The 13,295-nt window shown below is 49.2% G+C and overlaps 1 protein-coding gene across 2 annotated transcripts in view; it reads right to left on the reverse strand.

Annotated features, from left to right (window-relative positions):
• DYSF (dysferlin) overlaps positions 1 to 13,295 on the reverse strand; it is a gene marked incomplete at its 5' end in the record, with an annotated part of 306,191 nt that overhangs the window by 82,141 nt on the left and 210,755 nt on the right. For both annotated transcript variants that reach the window (XM_084626184.1, XM_084626183.1), the window contains one exon: positions 12,221 to 12,294. In XM_084626184.1, the coding sequence (XP_084482310.1) occupies positions 12,221 to 12,294 (74 nt within the window). The remainder of the gene's footprint in view (positions 1 to 12,220; positions 12,295 to 13,295) is intronic.

The raw sequence follows: 13,295 nt of genomic DNA on the forward strand, positions 1-13,295 counted from the left end.
GCTTACAATGCTGGATTAAGGCCTTGGTCCTAATTTTCAAAGCAATTAAAAGATCAAGCCCCAGCCACATCAAAGACTGAACTTCGACCCATGACACCCCATGACAGCTGCGCTCCTCTGGGACAGGGCAGAGCTCAAAGCCCTGAACGGAATGCTGGAGAGCTAGGGTCAAAGCGCTCCCTGTTGAAGGGATCCCGCCACAGGACAATCGCCCACAGGAGACCAGGTGAATCCAGGGCCTGACCATAGTTAGGAAACATTGGAAAGACTTTATCTTTGAAAAAGCCTTTCCACCATCATTGACATGCACAATCTGAACACCCCCCTTTCGTTCGCAACCCCCCCTAAAAATCCCTACCACCAAGCAGAGTTCTGACCCCCGAAAGGGAGAAGGGGGACTTGGTTGTTGCTATTGATTTTACATGGAAGCAGCTTGAATACTATGGCAATGGGTGGCAGGATTATATCCTAAAACACTTAGATACTAGATAGGGAACACTCCAAAGTCTGGAGGCTTTTAGGGCTGGGAGATTGAGGCTGTCTCTGATTAGCACATGCAATGGTGAATAACAACAGGTTAGGACCAGCAGCTCAAAGTTCAGGTGCATTTCAGAGCCTGTCTGCTCTGGAAGTCTTGCTAGATCAGGTTCCTGTATGAAATTTACTAATAGACACCCTACTCTCAGCTGGGATGGAAATGACTGTTTTCCTTTGCGGTTTCAGCATTTCCTGGCCAAATCCAGGCAAGTAATCACCCAGTTCTGGAAGGAGTCCTCACTCCCCATGAAAGTCAATGGAGATGAAGGTTATATTCAGAGCTTGCAGGATTGAGTGCTTAGCTCTGCAGGAAGCTTCTGCAACGAAGCCAGAAACCATGCAAATCTCAGCTAAACTTTGGGACTTGATGATACCAGAGGAGACACCTTCTACATTTTGGGGGGGATCCCTTCCCATGATTAGTGCAGTAATAACCTTAACCCCTTGTATCTGAAGAGCTCATGGCCTCTGCAGGGGTGGTTAAGTATTTTTCTTATTTAGCCAATGGAGAAAGAGAGGCACAGAGGCCAGATTCAGAAGCAAACTTTCTCCGGGTTTTGATCCAGGATTCCCATGTGAGCTGCTGCATTCAGACCTGGACCTTAAACTCCTCCAACGTTGGAGGGGTTCAGAGCTGGGGTTCGGACCCCTTGCTATGCTTGCACATGCAGTAGCAGCCCCCCGCAATGCTGGATGAATGCCGAGGTTTGAAGCAGTTAACTATCGATCCCTCTTTTCTCTCCCCCAACCCCCTGCCGCTCGCTGGCCCTAAATAAAATTAATGTTTGTTCTCTCCGTTCCTGGCTGGAATAGCATGCTGAGGGGTGGGGGGCGCAGGAGGGGTGGATCTTGTGGCGCCAGTGGTGACAGGGTGCGGCAAACAGAATAATTATTTGCCCATGACGATCCACCGCATCTAAACAGAATTAATTTTTGCCATTTAAACAGTTGCACAATGCCAGGGCATTCAGTATACACAATAGAGGAGTCTCTCAGCCTCGCTCCAAATTAGCCTAATTAGGAGCAGGCTTCAGGGTCGGCTTAAAGAAGAAACGGTCTGTAGTCTGATGCGGCGTGTCCGTCTCCCAGCAGCTGTTTTAGCCCTAGCGCTTTGGAGACTTGGTAGAGATCAGCTGGAAAAAATAAACTCAGCCCAGTGATGACAGATAGATCAGCAGAGATAGTGGCTGCATAGACTCAAATTAAATCGATACACACACAGTCGTGGTGCGTGCCAAGGGCCTAATTCTGCACTGATCCAAACCTCCAGCTGTCATTAACACCACACCGTCAGCAGCATTTTCCATTCACTTGACACTGGGGAAACGGCTGTGCAAGGCCCGTGGCGATGGGGAATCAAACGTGCTTCTGAAGAGGCCTCCCACGCAACCCCCACTTAGAGGGTGCCATTATTACAATTTATCGCTTCTATGGCTCAATGGCAGGCGTAAATGGGAGCACTCGGGTATGGAGCCTGCTGCTACTGAAGTCACTGGCAAAACTCCCATTGACGTCAGTGAGTAGAATGGGACCGTTTTTTAAGGGTATGTCTATATGCAGCTCAAGCAGACATACCTGGGCCAGCGGGGTTCCCAGAGCAGTGATGTTGCAGCAACGTGGGTTGAAGACGCCCGTCCAGAACCGTGGGTAATTACCAGCAGCGCCAGTTCACACTGCTGCTGCACCACTCCAGGACCCAAGCTAGGTAGATACAAGCTAGCTCAGGCATGTCAGCTCGAGCGGCAAACACAGTCAGTGGCTGCAGTGTAGACGTACCCTTAGAAGCCTGAATAGCTGATTGGTGCCTAAATTGTGTGTGTTTGTAGTTAACTGCACCCCCAACACTGGTAGTGACCTTTTAAAAATAAACCAGGGCTCATAGGTATATGTCTATTTATATACGCATGCATGTCTATCTATATAATCCCTGCAGTTTCTCTCTCTCCAGCATACTGCAGACATGTAAGCATGCATACATATAGAGCTACACAACAAATAGCAATTTTTTTTTTTAAATTCAGATTTTTCAATGCAAATTAAAACCCCAGCACTGAAATTTTTCAGTTTTCCAAACAAAAAAACCAAAAAGATTCTGAGCTTGCTCCCTTTTTTTCCTCCTTCCCCCCGCATTTTTCAGTAGCAACATGGGGGGGAAAAGAGTGGAGAAAGCAAAAAGGACAGGGGGAGAGGGAACAGCGTGAGAAAGGAGAGGGAGGCGGAAATTAACAGTCAACACTTTTTTCTGTTTTTCCCATAAAAAAAAAAAAACAGAAGAAATCACAAAGGAATTAAAATCTTCTTGACATTTTTAGAAGAAAAAAAAAAGGCCATTTTTCAGACAAAAAAGATAATTCGGAACAATTTCATCCAAGATCTGGATGCAATGTCCAACTCTTCACAGACCCCCTGTGTGACCTGGGACAAGTCACTTAGGGTCAGATCCTCAAAGATATTTAGGCTCCTCCATTGAACTCAATAGGAGTTAAATGCCTGAAATCTTTGAGGATCTGGGCCTTTATCCCTCCGTGCCTCAATTCCGCATCGGTAAAATAGGGACTGTAATCCTCGCTCCTCCCATTTGTCTGCCTCCCCTGTTGATATTGTCAGCTCTTCTGCACAGGGGCTGACTCTCGCGGTGCGTCTCTGCAGCGCCTACCACAATGGGGCCATGAATTCGGTGGGGGCTCCTTTAAACATGAATAACATGGGCACACTGTGTTGTCTGTGGACAGACAGGAGAATCAGGCTTTATGGACAGCAGCCACCCACGCCTCAAGGGACATTCTGCCCTCGTGGGGAGATTCTTACCAACCCAAGACAAATGAAGGGGGAAAAATGGCCGATACACCCGGGCATTTCAGAGACTGCGACACTGATTCCACGCCCAGGCCCTGAGGGCAGTTCTATCGGGGCAGTGACCTGTGCGTGATGGCGGTGTCGATACTCTTGCCTCTATCCAGGCTTGCTCATGAAGTGCTGCTGGGAGCCCTGGGGGCAGGCAGGGGTCTTAACGCTGGTGGCCATGATGCAAGCCCAGCCCCCGCCGGACTAAAGACTCCAGGAAGAATTACCACCGAGATGAGATTCCTCCTCAGTAGGAGGCCTTCATCAGTGGGGAACGGGAGCAGAGTTCCTCTCCCTCGGCCATGCTTCCTGACCACCACTGGGATTGCGGCCGCTACCTTCTGGTGCAGCAAGGGCCGAACTGCAGCATTTAGTCACGAGTCTGAGAAGAAGGCCCCCATGGGGCGCTCTAGAACCAGCCTGAGAGACAGGAGCATTTTCCAGGCTGCAATGAGGGTAGCAACTTACCCGGGCCACAACTCCTTAATGCTTTCCACTCCTACCCTGAGGTCAGGGTCTGTGACCCATCCAGCCCTAGATCTGAAAGGAGCTAGTCTCTAGCTCTGGGCCTCGCAATGGAAGGGCTGCAGAACAGAGCACTTGAGCAACTGGGCCAAAAGGAACTGGCACAGAGGCCTCGCTTAGCGTGCCGGGCAGAAACTCCCAGCGCAGCTGCAGCCTTGTCTCCGTGCCCACAAGATTCTCAGCGGGCCGCTCTAATAAAGAGCATTTATAAGAGGAAATATTTTTTTCCCACACAAAGGCAGCAATTGGAATAATAAACAGCCGGCAAAATAAAGTTTAGGAATTTCCATTAACAAGAGAAAGAGGGCAATTAGTGAAGTGGCTTGGATCGCCCAGGTGCGTTTGTTTGCCCAGTCTCAGAACGCCAGACTGAGGGGATGGCCAGGGAAAATGAAAGGCAGCCACTTTAAAAACTAATCAAAGGAAATGCTTTATCTCGTAATCAGCCTGGGGAACTCTCTGCCACAATGTACCACTGAAGCCAAGAGATTAGCAGGAGTGGACATTTGTATGGATAAGAGAAATATCCAGGTAAAATAGTAGATGTTAAAAAAATAATTAACAAGTGCTTTGGAAGGGATATAAACCCTCCTGCTTCAGGTCATAGCCCAATTAATGGGTGGTCAGGAAGAAACCTTTTTCTGTGGGCAAGTTATTCCATTAATTGTTGGGTTTCTTGCCTCTTCCACTGAAGCAGGTCTTACCAGCTACTACTGGCGACAGGATATTGAACTAGACAGACCAATGACTGATCCAGTCTGGCAGTTCCTATATTCCTAACGCAAGGAATTATTTGAACCTTTCGCCCAAGCTCGAACTCGGCACTCTGCATTATGGTTTGGAAGAGTTCTCTTTGCTCCTTCCTCGCCCCCTGCCATTCTCTCTCACTTCTGGGCTTCCCTGGCTCTAGTAATGTTGCTGAGACAGGATCAGGGAATATTGGGCATCTCCCTCTGAGGCCTGTTCTTGAGCGCTCTCCGGCCAAATCTGCTATATATGGTAATTAGTAACAACCGCTCCATGCAGCTATTCGCCTCTCCATTTCCAGAAATGTCTGACTAACAAGAGTGGGCCCTCAGACTGCCACAGTAGGATCTAAAAGCAATCATGTTTGATAGCTGTTTCGCAAACTTACATCACCCACCTACCCCCCCTTTGCAGCCTGGCACAGCTCAAGCTTGCGGCATGTTTCCCCAAACTCTGGCGGCGATGATCCCAATTTGGGGGCATGCTTCCTTGAACAGAACCATGGCGTTTTGGATGGTTGCCTATCACTACTGGAATCTTGCCGCTTTCCTGATGCCAAATCTGGGCCCAACCCGAGAAGCTTAGCTCCCACTGAAGTTGATGGCTGGGACCTTCGGTGTCTTTAGGCTCCGAGTCAATGATGCCCTGTTACCTCTGGGGGATTGTGGGCTGGCGGGCTCGCTCACCTGCCTGGGGCAATAACCAGCCACTCCCTGATCAGCTCACTCTCAGTCCTTGCCTCGGGGCTCAGTTTATTGTCCATGTACACTGACAACAGAAAGCAATTGTCCCAGTATGGCTTGTGGGCTTCTGGCAGTTTAGTGGTCGGGGTCTCCCCTCAGGCTGGGGATGGTCCACAGAGCCATCTGCCCACAGCCCACTGCCTGCAGCCTGGACTGTAGCTATAGGAGACCATTCCCCTATTCCTCTCTGGGTCCCAGGCCCCGCCTCTGTAACCCCCAGCTGGCAATCACCAGGCCCAGTCACCTGACGCTGCCCTGCTGGGCCTGATGATTCCCAGCACTCTCCTGCCAGGCTCCTAAGAGCAAAGTTGGCTGGCTGCTCCCAGGCCCTTCAAGGGGCTGGCCACCCTAGGACAAGGACCTTTCCTCGCTTAGAGGTGTCATTCATTTCTGGCGGCTTGCAAACAAAGCCCATTACAAATGGGATGAACCGGGAAACCATGCAGAGGGATCTATGTGCAAAAGGATTGTGTGTCGCAGCCCCTGATGCAGAGTCGAAAAGAGACCATTGCTTCAAACACAGCCACAGACCCCACCTATATAGGGCCCCCGAACACCACTCCAAACCCTTCCCACCAGCAATAATCACAGGAGCACAGGCTCTCACCTCGCACCCAGAGTGGCAGCGGTCTGCAGTTCCTATCTGCATGGCCGATAGCAAAGCTTGGGGAAGGGGTTTATTTCCCCACAGCTGGCAGTAAAGAGAAACCTCGGGGCAACTACCGTACAACAAAGAGAATCCCACTGGGGATCGGGGACCTTGTTTCCTGGTGCACAGGGCAGCGTGCGTGCAGCCAGTTTAGCTGTTGCTGTGTTTGGATGTCTACCCCACCAGCTGTGATCCATCTCATTAGGAGGCTGTTCAGCTTGGGCTGGCCTCCTACAAAATCCAAACATGCTGCCAGGAGCAGAGATTAGAGCTGGTCCCAAATTTTCCAAGGAAAATGGGGGGGGGGGGTAGTTGGAAAAGAGAGTTTAATCAAAAACAAACAAAATATTCATTTTTGACAAAAATTTTCATTTTTGGAAGTTTTTCAAAGCAAATAATTTCAGGAGGTGGGGGCGGACTTTCTTTCTTTTCTCTTTTTTTGTAATTTTTACATTTTTTGCTTTCAAAATGGTGGGTTTCCCTCCTTTTAGTCAGTTTCCCAATTTTGGCCAGTTAGAAACCAGTAACACTTTCACTTTTAAAAGCAACATTTCCGTCACTTAACTGTGTTACATTAAAAGTAAAAGTGTTTGCCCCCATTATCCCCCCTCTTCTGACTGTTCCCCAACATTTATCAGTTGGGAAGCAGTAACAGAGCACAGAAAAAGTGCAGGGGAAAACCTAATTTCCCCCATTTCCAAATTTCCCAGCAGGAAAACCAGAATGTTCCAATGGGATTATTGCAAAAGGGGATTTTCCCCAAGAGAACTTGGGCAGGAAAATTCTTGGTTCTCTGGCCAGCTCTAGTGAAGATCTTCATCTCCTTTAACTCACAGGTCATTAGAAGCAGATCAAGAGCAATTTCTCCAGATTACCCCACCACTGGCCCGAGTCCCATCCGGGGATAGCCAACCTTGCTGGGTGCAATACACAGTCAGGGGTTAAATCTGTCCAGCGAAGTAACTGGAGTGACAGCAAGAATGAATCTGGCCCCAGGTGCCCATGTGAACGGCACCTTCCCCATGAGCAGGAGCCTGAGACGCCTCATGTCTCCCATGACTGATGAAGCAGACACAGTCGAGGCTGAATTCTTCGCTATCCTGGGTAAATCCAAAGAGACTCTGACAGAGGTGCTCCGAAATTAAACCATGTGACTGAGAGCAGAGCTTGTCTCACTGTTGCCTAGGAGGTACTGAGAAGAGACGGCCAGAAGTGCTGCAGAACTGAAGCCGGAGTTTCCACCAGCATCGGTTCCCTCCCCACATCCCCTGTCCCTCCAGGCACCATCTCATGCCTAAACAAAGGTCCCGCCCGCCCCTCCGCCATCCCTTACAAAGTCAACCAACGCTGGACCCCCATCCCTTGCCCAGAGCAAATACTGTGCTCACAAATTCCTGGAAACGACCTTCTGAAATGCTAGTCAAGCAAACAACAGGCACCCCCTAATCAGATTATTTACCGGGCTTTGACCTGAATTTTGAAGGACATGCTCATAAGAAAATGCTCATCCCAGCCCAGTCTCCAGGTGCCGCGCCGCCAACAACTATTCTGTGGGATTCTTCTCAACGGGCATCTTTAGTACCAATCCACCCTTTGCTAACACACACCTCATAACCCAGCCACCTCCCCGGCCCCTCAGAGAAGATTTAACAGCAATCCCTGGGCAGAGGTAGCATGGTCCAGCACATTACGCACAGACCTCGGAATCAGCAGTCTGCCACTAGCTTACTGTGTGGCACTGGGCAAATTACTTCACCGCTGCCTGCCTCAGTTTCCCCCCTCTGTGAAGTGGGGAGAATAACATCTGTTAGAGCTAGACAAAAAACAGGATGACAGTTTCATGAACATTTTTGACTCTGTCTAATAATATATGACTATGTCTAAATCTTCTATAGTGCTTTTCATGAGTAGATCTCCAAGTACTCTTCAAAGGAGATCCTGCATTTTACAGATAAGGTATAGAAAGGACTTGCCCAGGGTCACTACCAGAACTGGAAAAGAACTGGGGCCTCCTGAGTACCAGGCCAGTCCCTTATTCACTACGCCACACTGCCTCTCCTTTGGCATAAAGCACTTTGAACTCTACAGAAGAAGAGTGGTTTTATCATTCTGATTCTCAGCGAGGTCTCTGTGACAATCAGGGTCCGGACTCCGCAGAGGGAAAGCAGGGGGTCTGAACCCCAAAGAATAAGTATTGAATCAGCTAATTTATAGTACAATAATATTGTATACAAAGTGTATCAAGTAAGGTATCATATAAAAACTGGTGACACGCTGGTCATGAATATATTTATGTGATGTACGGATGAATGGTGTGTTAAGAGTTATGTTATGTGCTGGAAATATGTTCCTACAATATGTTTGGGGGGCAGAGTTGATAAAGAAGCCTGTCTTACACAAAGGAATGTGCATTTACCTGTCTGGGTCAAGCTTTGTAAGCCCTGGACAATGGCAATATATTTACATATAAGGTAAACAAAGCAATCAAGCTAACAGGAGGTGGAGGAAACAGCGTAGTGAGCACATCGGGGGACAGAGTCTGCACCCCGGGACATCTTCCTGGCTCTCGAGGTCAAGACAATGGACTCTGGGAAATACCAAGGGAGCCAAAAGACATTCTAGTTATCTAGACCCTACAGGACGGTACCCTCTGATTCTGGGAATGTTGGATCCTCTTACCAGGAAAGGCTGGAGATGCTGTTAGCTTGACGGAAGTGAGCAAGCTGTTTAGACAAAGCCATAGCTTGCTAGGATCAAGTTTTGGGCACTACAAAACATGCTATTTTTGTTTGTTTTTAACCATACCCATTTCTTTTTCTCTTGCTTAGCATCACTTAAAACACTGTTTTTTATTAATACAGCGTTTTTCTTAGATTTACTGTAACCCATGCAGTACTGTTATATTGATGTAAAGAGTGAGTCTGCAGCTCAACCAATAGGTAGGTGTGGGTACCGTCTCTTTGGAGACAGCAAAACGGAATTATTTCCAGGGGTGTCCAGTGAGAGGGACTGGACTCAACAGAGACATGTCTCTGGGGAACTCAGGAACTGGGGGTCCCTGATTGTTACTTGCCAGGCTAGGTGAAGATGGGCAGAGTCTCGAGGAGTTTGCTGGTGAAGCACAGACTGGTGTGGCAGGGGACGGACACACAGTCTAACCTCCAGCAAAGCTCACCCCTTCTGACACAGTGGCTTAAGGCTCTGGGTTTCCTGAACAGAGCATCACAGTATCCTATTACTAAACTTTCAGTCTTTTCCAAGACATGTTCCAGTGCCTTTCCTGGTACATTATGAAACATTATCATAAATAATTCAAATGAATCCACAAATGGCAAACAGAGACCGAGTACATTTTTATCGCATGATCCTTTGGGTGTCCCCCCGCCCCGTTTGATTACGAGTGTTCACTTAGATCAACATTTTCAAATCTGGGTGTCAAATTCATCTGCTAGCTCCATATTTAGCTTGATTTGCACAGGTTCTGAGCCCCTGCTGCTCCCAGTGGTTGTGAGTGCTCAGTACTTTTGAGACGCCAAACCACTTTTATTTAGGTTTCTAACCATGGATTTAGGAGCCTAATCTTCAGGCAGCTGCATTTCAAAATGTTACCCTTATTCCCTAGCTTTGCAAATTTCAGTCCTTTGCAATGGGCTCCCTTGCCAGGGGTGTGGATTAACAGGGATGCATAAGCAAGGATTCTAGTGCTATGCAGACAACTTTTACTGCTGCACTTTGACCCAAACTTTCAAGCCACCTAGTCAAGGGCCCTGGTGTGCAAAGATGCTGTGGATTGAGCACACGTGACACACTGGTGGGTAGGTTGCACTAAGATGCCACATTAGAGGCAGGGGAAGCAGTGTAATGCACACATAGAGAGGGTGGTGAATTAGGATTACAGATGGAACCGAAGTGTCAAGTTCATCTTCAAACCAGGATCTGAACCAGAACTTCCCCAAAGTTCCGGGAGACTGTTTGATCCTGGGGTGCTGGTGTGGACCCATTTCCAGGGAGGATCATATAAGTTATGGGGAGGAGACCTACTGGACTGCAGAGTCCCCCGGGGCATTACAGAAGGAGGTGACCAATACCCAGCCGAGGTGAGGAACAAGCAGCAGGAACAGAAGAAATGGGAGACCCTGCTTTCCACAGCCACGGAACACAAGGTATGATGAGAAACAGAAGAGAGATACTGTAAAAAGCAGCATTGTTTCCAGGGAACAAGGGCTTTCCATTCCCAGGATTCTGTGCAGCGTCAGGGGCTCCTTAAAGTAGGCAGTGAGGAATCTGCGGGATTGGCAAAGCGGGCGCTTAGCACACCAGAGGGGGAAAAGCAGGAGCCGATTAAAATGCTCCACTGACCTTCCTGGAACCCCTCATCTTGGGGTTTCTTAGCAATCGAGTTCACATGCAGCCCTGTGCCTCAAACACACAGGCTTAACCATTTGCACATGTTCGACAGCAGCTAAGAAGGCCAAACGGTTACGGAGCTGGGAAGCCTCATGTTCGGGAGCTGAGCTCAGAAATGGTGCCCTCTGGAGACCAGTCTTCTCGACCGCATGGGCAGGGCTGGAATGCCAGCGAGCAGCACCAGACTGGCAGCTCGGGAAGGGGAAGCAGCAACATGTTCTTCCTTCGGCACCTCCCCTCGAGCGAGTCAAATCCCCCAGATCACCGAAATCCCAGAAAATGCCACAGCCTGTCACTACCCACCCACAACTGGGTTTTCTGAAAACTCTGCCCTTTCATATAACAGCCAGAGACAGAGGGTTGGTCCCCGCAGATCTGGCAGTCAGCAGCTGCTGCTGCTATAAACACTGCACCTCTGCTTCCAGCTCCACTGGTAGAACAAAGCCAATAAAAACTGAAAAAGGCTGGAGTGGTCCTTTGTTTCCACAGGAGGGAAATCCACCGCCTGTTTCTTTTCGGTGCAATGACCACTCTGCTGTTTTCCACCAGCGGGAGCAGTCAGAGTCTGGGGGCCACAGTGTGGGTGCAGGCAGAAAGAAGGAGCCTGAGCGATGGACCACCACAAAATTCTAGGCTGTGCCCTAAAGGCGCCCAGAAGGACTAGCCAGGAAAAGAGAGCGGCCTTGTACACTGGCATAGGACTCAGGAGACCTGGGTCCAGCTCCCAGCTCTACCCTGGCCTCCCTGTGTGACCTTGGGCCACTCAGTTTCTCGGATCCCCCATCTGTAAAGTGACAAGCACCTGTCTCATCTACTCAGGCAGTGTGCATCACTTTGGGGCAGGGTGCATCACTTGCTAGGTGTATGTACAGCACCCAGCCCAGCAGCGCCAGGGTCTTAGGAGGGACCCTCTAGGGGCTATTTGAATACACCTGATAATAGGCTGCTGTAGATCTTTATTGTAGAGCAACAACCAACTGCTAACCAAGGGGACCTGTGTGAGGGCCAAAGGGATAATTCAGTATAGGGACGGGCTCAGCAAAGAAGCTACCTGCTGCTGCGGCAGCCAGGCCAAAGCAGAAGGGCCCAGACCATCAGCTCAGCATCGATTTTAAATGGTGAAGGAAACCCAAACTCAAGAATTGGCTGTCTGCCCCTTTAAGCTAACAGACACACACCAGACGTGAGTGCTCAGCTGCAGTGCTTAAGCCTGGGTCCTGACCTGGCCCTGGTGTTCTGGGCTAGTGCAGGGAAACTCCTCTTCTGCCCTAGCCCCACTCAGCACTGCCCCTCAGAAGAAGCTGGCAAGCCTTCTTAACTGGCCTGCTGCCTCCCTATTGATCAGTGTCTCCTCCTGGCCCTTGTAGGCCCGCAGAGGACTAAGTTTCATTGGTAGCCAGGCCTGAGTGGGTTTTCCTTAAGCAGGGGGATGCCAGGGCACTGATGCCTCCAGGAGAAGGCAGGGGAGGCTTGATAGACCCCTCGCACCCCACCCCGTCTTGTGTTCAAATGGAGGGAAGGAGGAGGAAACTGGGATCCTTTGTCCTGCTTTGGGGGACCAAACACCTGTCCCTACTCAGAGACACTGGAAGCGGCGAAAGGACAGGCCGCTGATCAGGTGCAATGTGCGTATTGCAGGGTCAGTACAGTTCACAATACATCGCAAAGCCCCACCCCCTGCCCCAAACCCATGCAACCCCAGCTGCATTCTGCTGCCAAAGAGATGGAGAAACCTAGTTTCTTTCTACCGCTATCACTCCTTCCCTACCTGAACAGGGATCAGGGGCTCCTTGTCGTCAATATCAATGAGGACCTCGTCTCTGGAGGTGAGGCTCACCTCATCTGCAAAGAGAAGAAGGGTGGATCTAACTAGGAAATTGATGCTTCACAGAACACAGAGGCCAGCAGCTTGAGGACCGACATGCTAACTTTATTATCTACTGAGATTCTGTCCATCTGATTCTTTAATGTTTTAATCCACCACCCTGTCACTGAGCAATTGATATACATTTATACACACATTGCCACTGTTTATGTAGGACCTACACTATGTTGTGCTTTGCTACTGGGCAAGTATCAATGGGAGTACCGCTAAAAGTATCTCACAAAACCACCAGCACAAATGGCACTAATTGGCTCCCTTTGATGACAATCTCAAAATTATTCACCAAACAATGAGACTTAACCACCTGTGGAACTCACTGCCACTAGGTATCATTGAGGCCAAGAGCCCAGCAGGATTCAAAAACAGGATTCAGCATTTTTACAGGAATAATGAGCGCATCCACAGTTACATTAACGCAAATAATAGAGAGAGAAACCCTGATGCTCCAGAGTATATCAACCTCTAACTAATAGGGGTCAGGAATAAATTTCCTCTAGGGGCAGGCTATTCTATAACTGTCCAGTAAGGGGTTTCTCACATCTTCCTCTGAAATAGCTAGGACTGACCACTGTCAGAGATGTACCTTGGAGTCTGATCCAATCTGGCAATTGCCCTGTTCATAAGTATTATTGCTCCCAACATACTGGTGGAAAATGTAAATCTGTGGCTTGCCCACCACGCACAATGGATCTATCGAGGGTACTTCTCTGGCCTCCATCACCTGAGCACCTTTCCGTATTTAATGTATTTATCCTCACAATCCCCTGCAAGGAAGGAAAGTGCGATCATCCCACTGTTGCAGATGAGGAACTGAGGCACAAAGAGGCATCTCCTCAGCGGACTGATCAGGATTTCTCACTGCCCTTCCTCTAGCTCTATCTGGCCTCAGACAGACTGAGTCTCCTTCTACGCTGTTCCTGATGAGACCCACCTGCTCTGACTATCAGGGTGAGTCAGC

This window comes from Lepidochelys olivacea (assembly GCF_965140295.1).
Source record: "Lepidochelys olivacea isolate rLepOli2 genome assembly, chromosome: 4".
Taxonomy (NCBI): Eukaryota; Metazoa; Chordata; order Testudines; family Cheloniidae; genus Lepidochelys; species Lepidochelys olivacea.